Source organism: Empidonax traillii, unplaced genomic scaffold, assembly GCF_003031625.1.
Source record: "Empidonax traillii isolate 1590-97213 ecotype Southwest subspecies unplaced genomic scaffold, ASM303162v1 scaffold168:size1726349, whole genome shotgun sequence".
Classification (NCBI taxonomy): domain Eukaryota; kingdom Metazoa; phylum Chordata; class Aves; order Passeriformes; family Tyrannidae; genus Empidonax; species Empidonax traillii.
The window spans coordinates 1,019,859-1,041,945 of NW_020955361.1; the positions used below are offsets into that span (position 1 = coordinate 1,019,859).

The 22,087-nt window shown below is 42.9% G+C and overlaps 1 protein-coding gene across 1 annotated transcript in view; it reads right to left on the reverse strand.

Annotated features, from left to right (window-relative positions):
* Positions 1 to 22,087, reverse strand: part of GALNT10 (polypeptide N-acetylgalactosaminyltransferase 10) — a 41,310-nt gene that overhangs the window by 10,152 nt on the left and 9,071 nt on the right. The window contains exons 4-6 of the mRNA XM_027885590.1: positions 8,698 to 8,883; positions 7,011 to 7,194; positions 6,082 to 6,199 (exon numbers count right to left, since the gene is read on the reverse strand). Coding sequence (XP_027741391.1) covers positions 6,082 to 6,199; positions 7,011 to 7,194; positions 8,698 to 8,883 — 488 coding nt within the window. The remainder of the gene's footprint in view (positions 1 to 6,081; positions 6,200 to 7,010; positions 7,195 to 8,697; positions 8,884 to 22,087) is intronic.

The window sequence follows — 22,087 nt, forward strand, 5'->3', positions numbered from 1 at the left end:
CTACTTAGCTGAGTTACTGAGCAAGTAAAATCTAACATAATTTTTACATGCTCTTTCCCTGATCATGCTTTAAAATATTTACTTCCAAATGATGCTGCAATGGAGGCAATAGAAGGCTTCCTAATTCCTGCTAGCAGAGCTCAGTGACCCTTTCAAGGTACTTCGCCAACTCTGTGCCTTTTTAACGGTGTGTCATGCTGCAAGTGACAGTGTGGCACCCGCAGTACAAATCTAATTTTAAAAGCATGCTTTCCATTCATTCCTTGCTGCTTTGATTTATTTTATTAGTGAGCTGCTTTGTGTGGTGACAGAGCTCATTACAACATCCATAAAGACAATTACCAGTCCTTATCTATACAACTGGAAGAAGGGGGAGAGGGAAAGAGCGTGACGCGCATTGGTAAAACACAGCTAACAAAAGAATGAGAAAGCCAGAGTTAAAGGTCAGGAAATCGCATCCAGGGGTCTGTCAAGGAATAACTGCAAGGGAAGAAAACCCAAAATAGCTGTGTGCTCACTGAGGGAATGCTTCCACTCAGTGAGGTTTGGTGGTTTTTAAACGAGGGTACAGTTCCCAGGCATGACACACCAGAACTTACACTGCTAAAAATACCATGCTGTCAGACAGCTGAAACGGTGCTGATCTGTGGGGCAGCACCTCATGCCTTCCCCACAAAACTGGCTGTCACTGACTGCCTTCTCCTTAGGGCCAGGAGAGCCAGCTTCTTCTTGTTGCTGTTTTACAGAGTTTTACAGAGATGGTGCCTCGCTCCTTGGCTGACGTGACAGTAGAACATCACAGCCTGAACTTGACATACCTGATTTCAATCATCCATTTACTAGAACACCGTAAGAAGAAGAATTAAAGCTGGTCAGGCAGACAGTGCTTTATACAATAATCTAATCAGATCTCATCGGGAGAGAACAGGAAATTTCTCTTCCTCCTGAGGCACAATTTTGCCAATCTCCATTTTGGGCTTGGAATCCAGCAGCTGACAGATCTGCTGGAATTAAGGGAAAACCTGCCTACACTGAGGTCAATGGGCCTACTGCAACAAATTTAGCTAAGGCCACAATCTCACCCTAATAATAAAAATGTACACAAGGGAAATAAAATAACAGCACTGGTGATATTACTTCCATCTTCCCCGTGGCCTGGAGAGCTGTAACTCCATATTCATAAAGCCTTTTGACTCAGTCAGTATGCTATGAAAGCACCAGATAATATGCTACCTATTCTCTACATGGGAATGTTATGCTGATCCAATTCCCTTTCTGCAATTTCAGAAAACAATGCCAGGTAAGACAGCTGAACCTCTCCTCTCAAACACACAATACAATGCTGCAGTTGGTGTGCGAACACAAATTATCTGGGAATACAAGGTTTATGGTTTCCAAAGACTGCACCACGATGAGTCAATGCTTCCCAAGAGAGGGAAAAAACACAAAAGAGAGAGTTAAGCCTTGAAAACAAAGCTGCTCCTGCAAGGCACAACAGAAAAGAAGACCATGGGATGGACCAACGGAGAGAAGCTGCCTGGTTGTCTGAGCACTCACTGAAAGGTAGGAAGAAAAAGACACAGAGAATAAGTCAGGGGGTTCTCTGCATAATAAGGAAGGTGAAAAGATGAAAGCAAGGGAAACCAATAATTCAGAAAAATTGTAATCCTTTGTATTAGAAGCATCAGCTGCTCCTGCAGCTGGGACTTAGTGCTCTATAAGAGATTAAGGTAGCTCATGGGGCACTGGGATCTGTGTGTTTGCACAGCATCTCCTCTCACATCACACACCAGCACAGCCCCTCCTCACCGTCTGGAGCATTCAAGAGTAATGACAGCACTTTCCAATAATCAGAGAGTGGAGGGGAGCCCTTCCCTGCTGCTGCTTGGTGGGAGGCTGCTCTGGAGCCTGGACCAAGCACACAGGGTGAACAGAGGCAAAAAAATTCAAGTCATTGATCTGTCAACTGATCTGTGCATCACCAGGTAGGAAGGGAGAAAGAAGCCACCCTGTACTGCAGCCGAGAGCCTTAGAATTAAGCACCATGTGCTGGCTAAAAAGACCCCCCCCTCTCCACCCCAAAAAAAAAAAAAAAGGCAGCAGAATGCCCGGCCTGTTTCAGTGTGGGCAAACATGAGCTGCTGGAAAGTGGTGCGAGTATGTGCCTGGAATAAGCAGTGGAGGCTCACAGTCAGCACTAACTTCAGCAACAACTAGAAATGTTCAGAGGGGATGCCTTGGCAGCTGCACCCCAAATACCCACCTGCCAGTGGGAATAAGGAATGTGCTGCTGACACGGGGCACAGGAGATGCAGGCATCAGACTTGTGAGCAGCAGCTATGGAGCACTTGGGTTTGTTGGAAATCAGAAGCAATCCATGCTGATGCTTTGGGAAAAAGGATTTGGAAAAATGCCGTGATCTACAACCACCAGAATAAATACAGTGGCTGTTTCCTGTTGCTGAAGCATGGAGTGAAGACCACAAGTACTGCCCAGCTTTTTTGTCTTCCCCTTAATTGTTCTTTGCAGGGCAACTGTCAGTTTGGCTTGTTTGAACCAAGCCTTTGAATTTTATTATGGCTTTACAATCTTTTATTGCTCCTGAAGTACAATGTGCAATTAAAGGATAGAGAACCACACCACTGAAGATCTGAGGTACAAAGTACAGCTATATTTGTGCCTATATGAGCCAGAGACATCCCTTTTTACTCTTCTGTTTTCCCCATACCCCAAAAAATAAGAGACTATATATTTATGGAAGAGAGGCGTGAAGCAGTTTAGTGAAGATTATGTAAGCCAAACAGAAGAGAAGCCACAAAAATACTGGCAAAGAGGCAACAGGATCTCAAACGGAACTGAGCGTAGATAAGTGCTGCAAAAAGTAGCATTTGCAGGAAGGAACAGTTTAAATGCTCCATATATACTGCTCCAAATTAAATGCCTTTATGTAAAGAAAAAAAAAAATGAAGTGGTTACGTAGGCAGCTATTAAGTTGTGTTTAGAAGAGGAAAGGCCCATTGTAACTTCGGGTAAAGCATTCAGTTCTGCTCACGTAATTTCAGGAAGATAAAAAAGACCAGGAAAAGCTGTAAGATAGGAGAGGTATGGAAGTTACTCTGAAAAAGCAGAAACACCCATCTTGATGAAGTCCACTGAACAGAGGAACCATGGCTACAGTTAGGGGGAACAGAAAGGAAAGGTGACAAGTGCCCCACAGAGACAGCTGTGAATGCTTCTTACCCCTTCTCTAAAATGTGAGACCATGCTCCAAGGTCAGCAGCTGGGACTGAGGAGATGGAGGAGGAGGAGGAGAATGGTTCTCTCAGAACACGGATCTGCAGAGCAGTTTTCCCGGAGCAAGCAAAGCTCATGGAGCAAAGGAGGCTCCTCTGAACACAGGCAACACCTGCAAGGACCACTGGAGCCTGGGACCTGCCTGCTGTGTCTGGGGATGACCTGACACAGGAAGACCTTAAGCTGCAGAGGTGCTGGGTTAGAGGCACTGAGCTGCTCTGGATACACACACAGCAAGAGGGGGGAGAAATGCCTGTTTTCTGCTTGAATATGGAAAGAATAGATGACTCCTTCAATTCCAGTCTAGAAATTTGTTTTAAGGGACTGGTAAACCCCACAAAAGTACAAACCAGCAGTTAGGGGTAGAAAGTTTGTTTCTAATGGGAAGTTCACCTAAATTTTTTTGTCCCTCCTGCATGTGATGTTTTCTAGTGATGTTTGGTGTACACGTTTCATATAAGGAGCAAGGCTTCCAGAGTTTGATCCACCCTCTAGCTGAATGTCTTCTGAGGTGCTAAACACTGATGATTTCTCTCTTGGCTTGCCTGAAAATTTCTGCTCAGGAGGAAGCAGAGCCAGCTGATGACAGAAATACACACCATCCCCAAACAGAAAGGCAAGAGGCTCCTAAATAAACTTGTTTATTCCCAGTCTCTCAGCAACAGAGCCCTGGATTTTAAAATAAAGGCAAAACCCAGTAAAGAACAGTCCATGCATGGCCAAAAAAGGAATATGCTTAAGGAAAAAAAACAAACCCCCAAAAGCCCTCTATTCCTGGTGAGGCTCGAGAAGGCCAGATCCTGTGCAACGGATTAAAGACCAGCAGTACAAAAGAGGACCTGCACCCACAACGCCCAGACACAGGAATGGATTCTTTGTTAAAGCTGGGCTGTAAATCTGGCACGCTTAGCATCTGAATTCCCATGAGATAATAAATAATGTGAAAGCAGGTACCCCACGCCTAAAGCCAGAGCTTTAAATTATTTGACAGTGCACCTTTAACTACAAAATCTCAGTCTGCTTCTAAAGGTAAAAACGTAGCTCTAAGCTCGCCAGGAAATGCTTCATAAATTCTATGAACAAACCTTCTATTCTTGCAATTCCAGCAGAATTATTAAATCTATCAGCCACAGATGAATGTATCAATTTATCTTAATTTCTGAAAATACAGTGAGCCTCTTTCAGTGAAAACTTCATTTTTCTGTTGCACAATGAAAGAAAAAGGGGGGGGGGGTCTTTGCAGAGATTAATTAAAGCAAATTTATCCCTCCATAAATTACCATCTCCAGACTGAAATAAAACACAGTGTGTTTCAGAGGGGATAAGCAAACAGATGAATGAAGTAGTCTTATTTCCTGCAGATCAAGCAGTGTGACTGTCTGCTGTGGCACTGGAGACAAAGGGCTTGCCCAGCCACTGTCATCACTCTTGGAAACCAGCATTTTCAGAAAGGAAGAGAGGCTGAATACTGACACAGCCCCTCCCGCAGAGAACGAGTGTGTTACACAATTTCATTACATGCAACACAAGGATCAAATGGCTCCAACCTCTGCCACCACTACAGAGGACACGGGACCTCCAGGGTGACTTTATTACTTGTGCTTTTTTGTAAGCAAACGATGGAAGAAAAGACTGTCTCAAGAACAATGTCTTTCCTCCCACTGCTTGCTGCCCAGTAGCTCACAGGGTGTATTTATGGCAATATGGGTTGCTGAGGTTCAATATCCTCTGAATTGCACAGGGGCATTCAGATTTAGGAATCTGTCTTAGAAGAGATCAGCCATGACTTTTCAGGGGAGACTTGCAGAATTTTAGCTGAAGCTAAACTGTGCACTATAGCAGCAGTGCTGCCATCTTCTAGCCCTGTGCTGAGGCGAACTAGCTTAGCTCAGTGGCATCCAGACACCTATAAAATTATACATTCAACTTCTGAAAGAGAAACCCCGGAGTTTAACGTAGAAATCTTCACTCCAGGCTGTGGAAAGGATTCCAGACCAGCCACCTGCCTTCAAGGGTCTGGCACATTCCAGTGGGTTTCCTAGACTGGATTTCAGAGTGCCAAAGTGCAAGATAACACAGGTACCAGCAGCATTGGTGGGTCACAGTGACATGTTACTACCAGTAAGCTTTTTCAATCAGCTGGCTAACTCTTAATTTTAAAACCCTCAACTGAGCAGCTCAGTCAGCCAGCGAGCAACAGAACTGTCCCCAAGCCAGGCACATAATGATCCGAAGTCATTGCCAGCAACAGGGCTATTACTCCAGTTGTTGGGGATTTCTTCCCGGGTAATTAACAGACTCAGTTCCTCGCAGCCAGAACTCAGATGGATTGACTACAGACAGAAAGTTGCTCTCAGCTCTGGGAACTCGAGCTGAGGGCTGAGGTACTCAAATGGGCAAACACTGAGCTGCTGGAATCCTTCTTCCCTCAGGAGGGGAGTACTTCATCATCTTGCCAGGGTGAGCACTAAGCAGCATAAGAGTCAGAGAGCTCCCCACAAGCTGACTTACCCTTGCTGGGAGGAGTGCATGCATCGGAATCTGTGACCACAGAGTGGGGACACCCCAGCTAATCATGCTCCAAAACTGACCCTCACAAGTGCCTGCTCACACCATCGCTGTTTCTTCTGTGCACTATCTTACTACTCCCAGCTCTTTCACCTTTAGTCACACGCAAAAGCAAGGGCAAGACAGATCATTCACATTCTGCACCTCAGAACAATTCTTACTTTTCAAAACAATTCTTACTTTTCAAAACAGAAGTAATTTCCAGAGAACTTGGCTCACCTTAAAGGATATTTCATACTGCTCTCCTCCCCATATCTCCAGACCAGCATCATACCCTCCCAGCTCCCAGAACCACTTTCTGTCGACTGCAAACAGTCCTCCAGCCATTACAGGAGACCTTACGGAAAAAACAGACTCCATATTACAAACACATTTAAAGATAGAGATATCTAACTAAACATTTAAAAAACAAAAGCAAGATTTGACAAATATTCTTTCACCACCCAGTGTTCCTGCTGCCTTTACAGCCCTGTTAGAGCATCAAACAGTTGTTTTGGCATTATCTGCTGATTTCCCACTTGCAAAGGAGGAGGACCAGACTAGATCCCTTCAGAACCAGCCAGTGCCTCTCCTCGAAATAGGCAGGAGTTCACCATTTGAGTTTAACCTCAAAAAGGGTTTAGTTGAGGTGGTTTTTTTTTAAACACTGTATAAGGGACAGCAGAACTGTCTCAATGGTGGCAAGCACAGCAATAGCATAATGCACCTTGATCTCAGATTTACTTCTGCAGTGCTCTGCAACCACCAAAATTGCTGTAATTATTCTGCTAGGTTTTCTTCTTCCCACACCTGGGAATGACATATAAGCCACCGTTGGTTTGTTGTTTCTGGCAGAGCATTAGGGATGCTAAGTTATGTTTGAAAGATCCCAGTAACAAATGACCACATTAGATGTTACACATTACAGTTCTCAATGAAATGTTAACTTCTGTGGAAATTAGGGTGGGGAAAAAAAAAAAAAGCAGTGAAAAGGAGAGTGTTCACAGCTACTATACAGTGCATTTCTTTTAAACCAACAAAGCAAATGGCTGCCAAAAAGCAGCTTAACACCAGTCTCTGACTTCTACTATGCTGAGATGTAAACCAGCCCTGTAACGGGGTGTTATTTCATTAGCTGGCTCTTAGCACATCAGGTTGCAGTAACTTACTCAAAGGGATCGCTGGGATCAGGTTTCTGTAACTCAGGAGGAATGGGGATCCTCTTGTAATACATCTCCCAGTCAAATGCACCTCTCATTGCGTCTCCAGCCTGAGTCTCATATCCAAAGTGGTCGTGATCAATAACATCGATCATGGGGCAAACGATAGTCTTGCGGTTTCGGGCAATGCGATCTGAAGGATGGAGAAACATGTTAGAAACCCCCCACCAGATGGTTCCTTTGACCATGAAATTACAAAAAAAAAAGAGTGCCAAAATATGAAGTTGTCCAAGAACGACACAGTTTTCTCCCCATTCCTTCTCTTTTGGGCAGATGCTCCAATTTATATCAATTTATCTGCTACTTCTGCAATAATTAATAATTCAGATAACACCAGGCACACTACATATATGTACACTGTCAGGCTAAAAACAGACACTCTTGTGCTCGGTGAGGAGTCCTCATTTTCACAAGCAACCAGGATGTGACCCTTTCTGCATGGATCCAAACCCAGGGAAATAACCCACTGCACCACCCAGCTCTAATTGCTGCGCCAGGATCTGGCAGGAAGCGCTTCAGACTAATGGCATAACTACTCTCAGCAGGGCTCAAGAAAGGCAAGTGTTACCTCCTCCCCTCAACCTTTTCTTCCAACCAAACACAACAACACAGGATTAATTCCTGCATAAGCATCTGGAATTTCTTAAATACTTTATTAGTGAGACAGTCTCTTGTTGGAAGTTAACTTTCAGAGCAGAGGCGACAAATGATGTCTCAGCTTCCAAAACACGTCAAACTCAAATCCTTTCTGTGCTTTAAAATCAAAGCACACTCTACGTGCTCTCATTTAAATGACATTTGAGCTAATTCTGTCCTCCCTCCCTGGGGCTCATAAAGCTGCAAATGTTTTACACTATTGCCAGATATAAGCTGTAGCGAAAGCAAGGGGATAACCATCCAACAATCCTGCAGACAAATATGACTTCTGTTTCTTAAACCTGCACTTGACTGTTGTTGCCAAAGCCAAAGTCACACCTCAGAGAGAGCTTTGGCAGGTCACTTGCAACGGGCTTGTAAAGGAGTTTGGTAATGACCAGAGGCAGACAGGTACCAGAAACAGATGACACTGTCCCTTCAATGAATCATCTTTGAAAAGAGCTGACATTGTCAAACTGATGACCACTTAAAGATGAAGCACTGCCTCGGAAAAGAGTGCCCGTGTTCTACAAATACATACCAGCAGCTCACATTCACAAGAAGTATTTTCCACAGGCTTTCAGACTGTGAAGTTAAATATAGTTATATAGGAGATAAAAACCCTAAAAGCTACTTAAAACCTCTATGTAAAGATCTTTTCTGTATGATAAAGCCACTCCTCTCTGCAAGCTGCTGAATGACCATGTGATAGTTTACTCTTCTAACAAGCTGTAAATTATTTAAGATTTCATTTAGCAAGGAAAGAGAAGAATGTGATCCCTGCTCTTTAATTAACCAAAGCAAACGACAGGGTTATTGCACAGGACTGTAGAACAGAAAAATTCTTGCATTAAAAGCTACAAGTTTCCAACAATTCACTTGAGTCTTTTGATTGGTTTGTTCTCCCTTTTACGATATTTCATGTTCCTTTTGCCCATTTACAGTATGAGAGGGAAGCAGCAGGTGGTAATAACCCAAATTTAACACCCCCCTCACTCACCTAACAGGGGTGGCAGCCAGTTCACGTTGGCCTCGCAGTGGGAATCCAGGAAGGTGATGACATCCCCTATGGCCACAGAGGCCCCCAGCATGCGAGTCCTGATCAGCCCTTCCCTCTTTTTGGTTCGCAGGATTCGTACATTTGGGAACTGGGCCATGTAATCCTCCAGGCGTTTCTTCAGGTGTTCTGTAGGAAAATGAGAAATCTGAGCACTGTAACAACTAATTTCTTAAAAACACGGTTCCGTCTCTACCAGAAGGGGATGCCTTTGGAAGTATGACCTGAACAGTTAAATGCAGTAACAGGAAAAAGGAAGTAAGAATAATTGCTTTTAAATTCCAGGTTTAAAAATAACTGCTTAAGCAAGACTTTTGAAGATGTTCCAAAATCTTAGAAGCAATTAAACAGAAAAGAAAAAAGAGAAGAAAAAAAAAAAGGTACTAAGAAAAGACAAAGGAGTGCTGGATGAGAAAGAAAGTAGCAGAGGAGGAAGAAAAGGAATAAAAAAACAGATGGCAGACCTCAGCTGGGATTCTTGGACACTTGTGGAAAACCAGAAGAGACACAGGGCAATTTACTTTCAGAAGTAAAACTGCACTCAGTCCATCAGTGCATTTAAGTTGTGTTTGATTTCTTCAAAACACACAATACAACATCCACTCATGCATAAATAAAAACCAGCAAAAAGCCTAGTCACACAGCCCTCCAAGCCATGAGGCAGGTACAGCCACAGTTTGTATGGGGATGGCTTCGTTATGTGCTTATCAGAAGAGATATTTGCATTTAAATATGGAAATATTTACGCTGCTGAACATGTACTGGAGCCACATCTGAATTAGCACAGACACTGGCAGTCACCACGATTAACAAGAATTCAAACAGAAGAGCTGCAGAGGAAGATCACTGAGTGATCAAAACAATGGACAGCTTGTTCCAAAGTGGAGATAAAAAGTTTGGTCTACATAAAGAATAAGGGGCACACAGCTGTCTTTACATCAAAGAGTGAAGCAGCAAAGAAAAACCTAAAAATAGGCTGAGCTGACACTGGCCTCATCACTAATGGGTTGATCTTTAGGCATCTGAAATTCTGACTTACTTGATAGCAAACCCCATTGAGAGCATGCCAGGGACTGTTCATTAATGCCCCACACCACCCACTGCCATCAGCAACCGATGGGGGAAAGCAGCCTCGCTGGGCAAAACTTGTTAAATCTAAGCGAACAACTCATCTTAAAATCTCACGCAACAGAACTCGAGTAGAGGCAATCACTGAAATACAAATAACCTTGCAGGGTTATTCGTTTTGACTGCAGGGAACACATCCACTCCACTCTGTACAGCACAGTCTTCATCAGCTTCCAAAGCAGGCATGAAAGGCAGGGGCTGGAAAGGCCAACAGCGTGAAGTGCCCTTGAGCGGGGCACCAGGGAGGCTGGGCATTGGAACAGCTCTCAGGAAAGAGCAAAGGAGCAAATAAACTTAACCCAGTTCTGAGCTCTCCCCCTTGGTGCTGACCTGGCAGCTGTGGAAACAGGCACAATCCCTGTGACTAACACACATTCTGCACCTTCCCTTTGAAGCAGCCATCGCCAGCCTTCCTTCAAAGATCATCCAAATCAACTTCCTTGCCTTTGAGGTATTCCTAGCAAGCTCTTTGCCCTGTTCAAAGCTTTGTTTAACGTTCCCCGGGATCTTCTTTTCACAAATCCATTTTAGTGTTTTGCCTGGCAAGTCTAATTGTCCCACAATATCTACATAGGTTTCCCTGCTCAATAGAGCCCTTAGGACTTCTTGCTGTCTAGTGTGCTTTTCCCTCATCCTTTTCAAATCTCTTCTGAATAGATCCTCTCAAGCAACCAGAAATTTTGTCCACTCAATTACAGAGTTTTCAAATAAGGGCCTTCCACAGAGACCAGATGTATTATTAGAGCAGCTGCCTTCCTCCTGAGGCAGTGGGTAGACTTAAAACAAGAAGAAAAAAAAAAAGGAGAGAAAGGAAAAGCTACCACCACTGTTCAACATCAGAGCTCATGTCTTGCCATTGTTAGTTTATCACAATAGACTGTTTCATCAGAGAGAACAAACAATCCTCACTTCAAGCATAAATCTGCTAAGCCCAAGACAGGAGGTAGACCTAAGTTAATGTACCCAAAATCAGACAAACGTGAGAGTGGCTGCTGGTGCTCATTAAAATAAAGGAGGGAACCATCACACAGAAGCTCTTGCTCTGATTCCCCAACAGTAGCAACGGATACTGTAGCACTTGGAAGATCAGACCCCAAACCAAACCTACGAAACACTGGAAAGTCTTAAAAAATCCAAAGCTCCCAAAGAATGCAAAATATATAGAGACCTTCTGCAACTCTTTATTTTGATAGAAATGAGAAAACGAGACTGTGAAAGATCCTAGAGATTTTTCTTCCACCTGTGTGCTGGTCCTTTCACATTTCAGCATCATGTATCTTTCTGAACTGTTCTGCTTTGTCGTGCAGTTTCATCTCTGGTGATGCCTGAAGGCAGCTGAACCAATTCCTCCAGGGGTACAAGCAGAGCGTGCTCAGCCTGCTACCAAACACGAGTGTGTTGGGGGATCTGGTCCCACACATGAACACACACACCCCAGAAGGTGAATAAAGAGTCACGGGACTCGGCCATATTTGTGGTGACAGTGATAGCTGCTCTGCCCCAGACTGACTGAGGACAGGCTGTTTTATACCTATTAATGAACAAGCAGCTAAAAAAGGAGAGATTTCCCCATTTTTATTGTGTAACAGGAAAAGAAGACAGAGGAAAAAAGGAGTCTGAGTCTTCTCAGGTGAGTAGTCTGCAAAGAGACAGCAGCGAGTCTAATCCACTGACTTCCCACTGAAACTGCATTCCCAAATGCTGGGTTTGGTTCTTTAGCACTTTAGCTAAATCTTTAGCACTTCCTCACTGCGTTTCCACAGTAAAAAAATGCCAAAGCATTTCACACTTGCAGTGGGTAGCCTGTTGTACACTGCACTGGTAAGAAGTGTCTCACATCAGGAATGTTATGTCTCTGATGGCTGGGAAAAGCAAGGAAAAGCTGCAGGAACTCCATCAGCACCCACGTATTCACACTGCTCTGCAGGGACACATGTACTGAGTGCTGTCCTTCAGCCAGCAGGGATGATGCTCAGATAAGCTGCTCCCAGCTGCTGCAGAAAAATCCACATTTGATCACTGCATTTTATAAGGTTAAGACTTCTGTATCATGAACTGCAAGTGGGCAGAGTTTATTGAATTTACTTTCCCTAACTAAAAGAGTCACAGACTTCCAAGCAATCTCTCAGTGTACAAAATTCTATAAAACGTACTCTTCAAAGACAGAGTTTTCTTATTTCCTTATCCTTGGGCTATTCCTGCCACCCAGGTTTCTATATGCCCAGATAGAAAATAGTTATTTCATTCTATTTCAAATACTGGCACAATTTAGCCAATTTTTACTTTTAAAAGAAAACACCAAAAATACAAATAAGTGGCATTAACTGCTAGAAAATTTTATGGGGCTTTAAAAAAATATACTATGGAATCTTGTCACACTGAGTAATTTTTATTACAAGGACAATTTTCTTTAATGAAAGTTGTTAGGTGAACTGGATAGATTCCAATGGCTGTGCCTACGCTGGGCACGGTAACAGAGCCCAAATATATAAATGAGGGTAAGATTATCTGCAGATTAAAAACCAGGCTGGTAGCTTGCTAACAGACTTTGCAATAAACTTGATATACAGTGTATACATTAACAGCACCAGTCAAGAACTACTGCTTTCTTTACTTTGAGCTGTAAATAAAACTGTGTGAAGAGAGCAGAGAAGCTTCAACAGCCACCCTGCCTCACAGAAGCAGCCCTAATGCTTTCCAGAACAAGACATTTTTTTTCCCCCTTAGGTCAAATTTCCATGGTGATCTTACTGTACTTCTTCCTACTGGCCTCATCCAAGCAGAGCTGCCCTCAGATGCAACTGATCTGGTGACCATTTGTTGCACGGCAAGGGCTTTCCAAGGTGGGAATTTCTCACGTCCAGTTGACTTTTCATTCCACCCACTGCACACCTACCACCTCAACAGGCACCTGAGAACTTCAAAACCAAACATATGCAGAAGTCAGAGGAGGAAAGAAGAGTCCAAGGTTTGGGGTTTTTTTGTACAACTTAAATACATGAGAAACAAGAGAATGTAGATGTGGGTCTATGGGAAAGGTAGCACTGCAGTTTCAGGGTCCATGGGCATCAACTGTTCAAGTCACCATCCCTGGAGGTGTTTAAGAGGTGTCTGGAGCTGGTGCTGGCCAATGTGGTTTAGGGTTTGCAGGGATAGTGCTGGGTTGATGGTCGGACCTGACGATCTTAAAGGTCTCTTCCAACCGTGATGATTCTGTGATTCAGAGTCAAAAGCAGCAGTTAACTCGATCCACCCCTCACAGCAAACCACGCAGTTCATCTCCACACAGCACCCCGTGCCTCTTCCACATCCCATCAGCTCAGCCAAGCTTTCTCAGACGCTTGTGAAGAGTCACCAGTAGGTCTGTAGCCTCCTTTGAACTGCTTTGGCTCTGACCAAAGGCATTTCCCCACAGAAATCAGAGGAAGAGATCCAGCAGTTCTCCAGTTTCTAACATCTTTCCTGCATGCTTTAAGTTCAGCAGTTATTTGCCTCAAGAGCTGCTCTGCAGTACAAAGGAACCTCACTCCCTGGAGCTCACACGGCTGGGTTTTTACAACCGGCTGCAGCCACTGTAGTCGCAGCTCACAGAGGAAGCCTGGCCTGTTTTGTGCCCTTTTCTCTTCCCCAAATCACACACCAAGACATAACATCTCTTTATGTATGTCCCTGTAACATCTCTGCAGTATTTGGCAGGGAAGGGACTACCAATATTTGTCATTGAAAAAAAAAAAATTAACTCATTGTAAGTACCAGCCAGGACTTGAAACCTTTAGAGATTTATGTCCTGGGAAAGAATTATGAATGAAACACTTCCCCTGTCCTACTGGTGGAACATTTCATGGTTCATATGATACTGTCAGCTTTGGTTTCTGAATTTTACACTGCACAGCACATCTGCAACTCCAGAGCCCTTTGCCATATGTGTGTCATCAACCCAACCCAGAATGAACAGCACTGCAGAAATCGGAAACATTCCCAGACACCTTCCCACGTTACTCAGATGCCCCTGGTGACACCACAGCTCCCTCTGCCCTACAGGATCCTGCCTCCTGCTGAGGTGCTTTGCTTTAGTGTACATTCAGAAGGCTGAAGACATCACGAAGATGGGAGAGCCACTGCACTCTGAGAATTCAGGGAACTTTCCCCCTCCTGCTGAAGGGCACATGGCATGGGAGGAGAGGACTGGAGAATCTGTAAAATTCCCTTTTAAGTAGACAGGGCTGGTTTCCCTTCCTTGCAGGTTATTTTGGCTGCTTTCCAAAACCAAAACCTGAAGTGCCACCATTCATCTGGCATTTATTTTCAGGTTATCCCAGCCTCCCATCCCTACCCTCCCACACACACACATGCTTGTTTAAGATTACAAATGAATCCATTTATTTTTACTTCAATACTTAGCCCTAACACGCTGTTTAACAATTTAAGAATGAATTATACTTCTTCCTGAATCCATCACAATGTGCAAGCCAGGCCTCCCTGAAATAGAAAATTCTAAATCATTGAAATTAACTTATCTCTCTGTTTTAGTGCAGATGAGTAATCCTTTGAAACAGCAAAATGTGCTGTTATCCAAACAGGCAGCACTTACACTAGTTTTAATTTTCTTTCCATGTTTTCGTGCTCTGATCACTGAAGCTGGTTGGAAGGATAATAAATTGATTTAATAAATTGCACAATGAGCACCAGTCTCAATAACAGAAAACTGATTAGCCTGATCACAGCTTTCCAAGCTGAGTCTTCTTAAAAAGAAGAAAAAGCCTGGGAAGGGAGAGAATCAATATCTGTTGTTTCACTGATTACAGCTCTCTGGTGGACTCCAAAAGTGGAAGAAGCCCAATTTTCACTACCCATTCTGCACCAGTGTTGGGTCTCAGCACATCTTTACAACCAAAAACTTGGGGGCATCCCACTTGGTAATACACCAATATATACCATATATAGTAGATAAGGCTAAGATAGCTAATACATCATCATGGTTTAGACTTTAATGAAGATTAAAAGAGTTTTCTGAAAATCTTACTGAATTTGTTCTCTTTCTCAACATTTTAAAACCAAGCTTCCATTTCAGGTGAAATAAGCCCAAGAAATAAGCCAGACTGAGTTCTGGGACAAAGACCAGTGGTGTGAGCCTGCACTTTGTGCTGTGATAAACTTCTGTTGTCCTGTCTGTACATCAAGGACTTCTTCAGTTTGCAAAAGGAACTTTCTCAGTGCTTCCTCCACCCCACAGCAGACATCTAAACCCTGCTCAGATATGGCTTCAGCAGATACTAGCACTGAACACAGAGACAAAGGTGTGATCTTAAAATGAGAAAACGCACATTTACTGGCAATAGCATAATATACCCAGACCCCAGGGAAAGTTCTGTAGGGAAGTACACAGGGAATAATCATCTTAGCTACAGCATAACCTCTTAATCTCTCAGGAAAGTGTAATTTGTAAAGAAACTCTATTCCAACTGCCTGTTTCAGAGGGAATCCAGAAAAATCCATTTACTCATTCTTCCTTCATGCTGTAAAGGTTTAAGTACCTTTTGTTCCTCAGGAGCAATGCAACCAACCTGTGGTGTGTGCATCAATTCTTAATTCCTGCACACTGACTCCCTGGCCAACCCACAATATCAGTTTTTCCTCCTGTGCCATAACCCATCTTTCCCAGGGGAAACAGTTATTCTCATTAGTTTACTCTTCTGCCTTCCTATTTCATTAAATATGTATCAAGATTAAAGTACCCACTTAGGTTTTTCCCCTCTTCTGTTGACTACATTTCATCTAAAGAGGTGATTTTGTTACTCTCAGTCATTTCCTGCTGATTGCTTTTAACCTCAGAGCTGCTGTGCTGCCATAGACACCGGAGAGCTGCAGGTTTTGGCCTACAAAGCCTCTGTAGCTGCTAAAACAGGAGTGAATTCCTTGCAGTACACTTAATATTCAGCTCAAGTTTGATGTAGCCATGGTGACTGGCAGGAAGGGCATTACTGTCCCAAATACTGCCTTCAGCCCGAGGAATCCGTGCCCTCATCTTAAGGCCACATCAGTTGATTTGATTATCCAGTTGTTTAACCAAGGGAATGTCTGCACTCTAAAAATGTTTAATTGCCTTGAACCTGCATCATCAGCTGCTCTCTGAGCACTGGAGAGACAAACAGGGGTGCAAAAAGCACCTTGGAAGTTTGTTCCACAAGCTGCACCGGGGAGAGTGTCGGGATACAGCTCCGTACTGCCTGGTGTGTCGTGACATGAACCCAAAGCCTACGACCAACAGCAAGACAAAACTTACCATCATGCGGAGAGATGCAGGCAGATGAAGTGTTAAGACATTTCATACTGAAGTATTTTGGAGCGTATCAAAGCTGCGAGATAAAAGCCTTAAAAGTCACTGAGTTTTGCTGGGGAAAAAAGAAAGAAAAAAAAAAAAAAAGACCCTAAAACAAACCAGTCCTCAGAGATTTGGCTTTGTATATGAGTAATGCTGATAAAGGCAAAGAACTTCTTGGCCTGAAAGTATTTGCTCTGTGCAAACCATCAAACCAAGAAATATTCCAGAAGGAGCACAAGAATTGACAGAGAATTCTGCTCCAGACTTTTGTCTTGTTAGAGATCAGTCTGTTAAGTCCAAGATGTAACCCACTTGAAAGAGGCTTTGATTTGGTAGGAATGCACCCCTTTGGATCCCAAAGGCTCTGATCTCAAGTGTCTAAGTGAGGAAGAACAACAATGAAGCCTACAAAGTTTTTGCTCTGGGGCTGCAGCCAAATAGAAGAATATTGGAAAACTAACTGATAACACTTCAGTCCTACAATAATGCTTATACATTAATAACCATGAATGACAAAGCAAAAACATGTTGGTCTTGTAGTCTGTAAGTCAGAGAACAGAAAACAAAGTGTTTGGCATTTGGTAAATGAAAATTACCAATACAGCTGCAGGGAAAACACACACATTTGACATGTAGCAACAAACTCTGGCATGTCAGAAGTATATTTTATAAACTCCCACTCTGCTTTTCTTCTAGACCTCCTCACCATCATTTCCCAACACTCTTGTTTACTTAGAAGAAATGCAGCTATCACAATAAGTCCGTGACATCTGCTAGAAAGGTCAATAAATCTATTAAATCCTGAAGCACAAATCCAGGTCTGCTCACAGCTGTGCTGATACCAAAACTAAACCATCCCATGGGCAATATAGTCCTCAACTGACACATTCATTTTGGCTGGATGACATCAGGGAGGGCAAGACTGAAAGCTGAAGGTACCTGCTTTTAAATCCTGAGCCTTGGCTGCCACTGTTCAGCACAGGAAACGACCACATTCCATTGAAGCATCCCTGGCATGGGGGTAACAGGGAACAATGGCCCTCATGGCACTTGGGAATCAATGCTACAGTGACAGGATGGTGTGGCAGTTCATCACTAAGAAACCATCACTGCAGCTAAAACTAGATAAGGAATGTGGTCTAAATTATCCACTTTTCTTTTTCAATTGCAGCAGCATTACCTTCCAATTTTCTCAAAGTGAAGAAGTTTCCACCTTTATCAAAGTCCCTATGTGGAACAGCTGCTTTGTTAATACCACCCCCAAATGCAGGTTGAAATAGCAGGAACTATGATTACCAGTAATAGATACCATATATGAGCACTGGCAGAGGGTGTTTGAATCACATTTCTAATTAACTTCTACAGAGAAGCAGCTGTAAAGCATTAAAATGCTGATTTGCACTGCAGCTGGCAGATATCTAGATTTTTCGACTCCTAGCAGATGAGGACATGTACTTCAAGGTGAGGAGAATAAAATTAAAGCTATTTTCCTGCAAAGTTTCTCCAACAGAAGCTACATGCATAAGGTTTCTTAGTAGCAAGCAATGCACTCGGATTTATTTAATGAGCTGTAATGGAAACTCTGCTCTTCAATTATTTATTTTTTTTTAAACTTTAGACTGCCAGACATCCTTCACTACACAATAATTAGCTAAGAAAGAGGTCACAGTAAATCAGACCTTTTAAAGCCACCTCATCTCCTTTCTAGAAGGATCCTTCAGCTGTAGCAACTGATCTTACAGAAATAAATACAAGATGATGAAAAGTAAACTGCTTAGTTAATTTAGGCTGTCACAAACAAAACTGCAGTAAACAATTACAGTGGGCCCTCAGGTCTCTTAAAACACTAGAGAATAAACTTTTAATGCTCTCCAGCCATTGCCTAATGAACAGTGCAGGCTTTAGATGTCCCTTTATGAAGGGTATGTGTGAGTACAGACAGTAAAGACGTATTCAAAATGAACACTTAGAAAAGGAAAACATAAAATTGAATCTCATCCACATCTCACTCTGATCCAAACAAGCTCTGTCACTGTTATCTAAAGTATCCCACGCCCACAAGACGCTGCCAGAAAGGGAGAATAAAAAATTCCTCTCTTTTCATAAACTAAAATCAGACATCTGCACTAGGTTTTATTTTATTACTCCACTTAAGGCTCACTAATGGAGTACTGGTGGGTACACAAATTGACTCCTACACCCTAGCAAGGAAAAAGCCTCTTTATTCTGTGACATAATTCACAAAAATAATCTTTTTATCAGTTGTTTGTGACAATAGTTACCACAACTTCTATGAGAGACCTTGAGAGCAACACTTAATAAAAGGTTGTGGAAAAGCATAGCTGCCCCCAAAGAGCTTGGCTTTCTCTTCTTTTCTAAATATGTTAAAAATCTTTAAAAGAATCATATTGATAATTCAGCAAGAAATGCTCTCACCACTTTGTTCTAAGCACAGCCACTCCATATTCTGAGATGTACTAACCAGATGCACTTATCGCATTTAAGAGAAAAAAAAAAATTACTTTTATAGTGCATGTGCCTAAAGATGAAAAGATAATCTCTTTAGATGCATAAATCCTTTACTGGTCCATTTAAAGATCAAAAAGAATTCAAGTATTAAACCTTTTTCTATTTCAGATACTCAGAACATGATTTCTTTCAATTAAGGTCTGGCAGATGTGGTTAATGGAACAGAGCTGTATTTGCTACATACCTGATGCTGCACCAAATGACACATTAATCACCCCTTGCCTTCTCCCTCACTCCACTACTTAATGACTTCTGCCCTGCAGACCAAATTACGCTGCTCGTGGTTCAGCCAAGTTCCCTTACTCACATTTGTTTTTCCATTCAGATTATCCCATACCTCCAGAATTACTTGCACTGCCACATCAAGAGAGGTTTAAAATGCCACAGGGATTTATCTGTAAAGGGAAAAAGGGGGATTTGGCTGCGTCTCCCTCTGACACTCCAGAACAGTTGGGCTCCAAAACTCCTGTGCCAGTAAATATCCAAGCCAAACACAGGGAGTTTTGATGGCAAAAGGTGCAAAGCAAAGGAAGCTGATGGGCCCTGCACGAGGGGAGAAGACAAACAAAGCAGAATATGTTGGTCAAAACTCAAGGCTGAAATGACACTCCTTAGGTAACACTCCCTGGACTCCTCCATTAAAAGGCCTAAAAGCCCCTTGCTGCCTTTTCAAAGATGAGCAGTGGCCACGTGCCAGATTTTGGGCTCACAATGCTCCGCTGTTCCCCAAAGAGCAGCTCTAATTCTGACTGCACAAAGTCATGCTGAACACACACAGCCAAGAAAAAAGGGAGTAAAAGTAGGGAAAGAATGAGAAAAATTTTAAAATGGCTGGACAAATAAATAGAATAGAATGCTAAATAAAGTTTTAGCAGATTAAGATAAGGCTCAAGGTAACAGGGTAGTCATGGAAGAAAGATGAAGCTGAAATCCATAACCTCCCTAATGACCACCCAAGGGAAAATGAGATCCCATACACATTACCCAGAACAAAATTGTCTCCTTGAAATCAGCTGCAGCCAAGTATTCATTTGCACAGCCTCCCGGACAACCACTCCCTAAAACAGACAGTATTTAATGTAAAAGCCAGGAGGTTCACTTTGCAAATGTCATTGTCACATTGGGTTAAATATATTCAAGTACTTGGGCTGAAGCTGCTGTTGCCTTCCAGTCACAGGTGCAGATTTTGACGGGTTGCCCTAAGAAGGAACGCTCAGTTTTCACGTATTGCCACTGTGCAGACACACAGTGCCATAAGGCAGAGAGTCCTGCTGGGTTAACACTTCCAGAACAATCCTGATGTTTGGAGACTGCAGTATTTTCAGTGCTGCCACATTCAGCTTTATTATTGTACCAACACAGTGCTTTGCATGTAACTCATGCTTTGGAGATGACTGATGCTGCGGTTCTCTTCCTCAACAAGGGACAACATTTGTTCTAAAACACTGTCATTTATACCAAAGTAATCTTAAAAATGAGTAAGAACAGGCTGTCACTCAATATGCAAATAACTGAATGCTGAAACGTGACTTTTATATGAAATTTAAGCACTTAGCCATGATCACTAATATCTGTCAAGCTAAGCCATGAAATAAGATAAACCCAAAGTACTTTCTGAGCCCCCGGGTGGGGTGTGTACCCTTTCCTCTCTACACACAGTCATGAGTACATGGCAAGCTGTTTCTTTTAAATGACATTCAACAATCAAGCCACAGCCTTCCAGCACACAGGAAGCTTAAAATGTCTATATGTTTTTTTTCTTAAACTAAGTCATTGAAAGAGTGATTGAACAGCAGAACAGGGTCCCCAGAGACATTATGGAGTCTCCATCCTCGGAGATTTAACTTGAGTGAATAAATAAGATCTGGATAAACCTGCTGTAGCTGAGCTGAAGGGTTGGGTTAGATGATCTCCAGATGTCCTTTCCAACCTCAACTATTTGTGATTCTGTACGTGTTCCAGTCCAACCTGTACCTGAGATGTCTCCTCCAAAACAATCTTTGCCTTCTGCCTTTCACTGGTAGCACTTGATGTGCCACTGCTGTACAGAGCTACCAAATGTGTACCAGGTGAAAAGCAAAGAACATTCTGACAAGCATCCTGCAAAGAGCAAAATGTGCCATTCCCTCAGCTTAAGGCTGTTCATTTGTTAGTGAGAGGCAGAGGACAGCTTTACATTTGTTCATGCAGACACAGACAGCTTACACAGCACAGGTGTTCACAAGCTACAAGAATTAGGTGGAGACCAACAATTCATTTTGTACAAGACAGACACTAGAGCTGAACAGCTCCATTTCTCACCACAGCCAATTCAGACTGCAGGTCTAGGGACTGAAGCAGACCCCGAAGAACCATGAACTGCCCGTCTGTTACTTGTTGCCTGCTATCAATAACAGAATGCCATCAGAGCTGACAGGAAAACCCTGCAGTGTTACAAACTGACCTGCAATTCCATTTCTCTTCCCCTCCTCCTGTTTGTGTGGTAGAATAGAACCCACTTCCCACTCAGCAGCATGGTAATTAGATAATCAAAGAGCAAACAAATTTCACATGACAGTCCCCAGGAGAAAACAGATATACATGGAAAAAACATTTTAGTTTACTTAGGGCCATTCTGGCAACAACAGGCTCAGAGGGATATAATTAGTACCCTGCAAGCCAGCATATGAAAAGGCTTAATTTAACTGAGATCAGACCTAAAGAATAGCTATAGAAATTAAAAGTGATGGCACAAATCCACGCAGGACTACCACAGCTAAGAGGTTTTATGATCAGAAATTCTAAAGTCATAATTCTCACGTATTGCATTCTGAATTCTGCTTATCCAGAAGGACAGGCACTACTTTAGACCAGTCTGCAATAGCTGAGGTTAATCAAATCCATGGAGGTCAGTCTGTGGGGCTCTAGCAGTTCTCTGTACCATGCAGTAAGAAGCAGCCAACGTTCCTTCAACAGCAGTCTGCTGAATTGGTGCCTCCCTCTTCAACATAACCTATATTCTTCTGCACATTAAAACCCTTCAAATGTTTTGAAACGGGAAGAAAGCTCTTCTATCATCTTCTTCTATCTCAAGTAAGTTTGTGGGGAAAAAAGCATCACAGCAGACCTAATGGGAATGCTGCACTGATAACAGAGACTACTAATAGAGAAAGTAAAAATAGCCCTGCAATATTCACTCTGTTGTGACCAACGGCACACACTGGAAAGCAGCTTCTTTTAAGCCAACCCAACCCACCAAGGGAACTCCCACAGAGGAAGATTCAAGTGTCAGGAAAGAGCTGCTGGAGGTGGCAACACAATCTGCACCTCAAGGCAAAGGGATCCTCCCACCACATGGACTGACCCCACTGACAG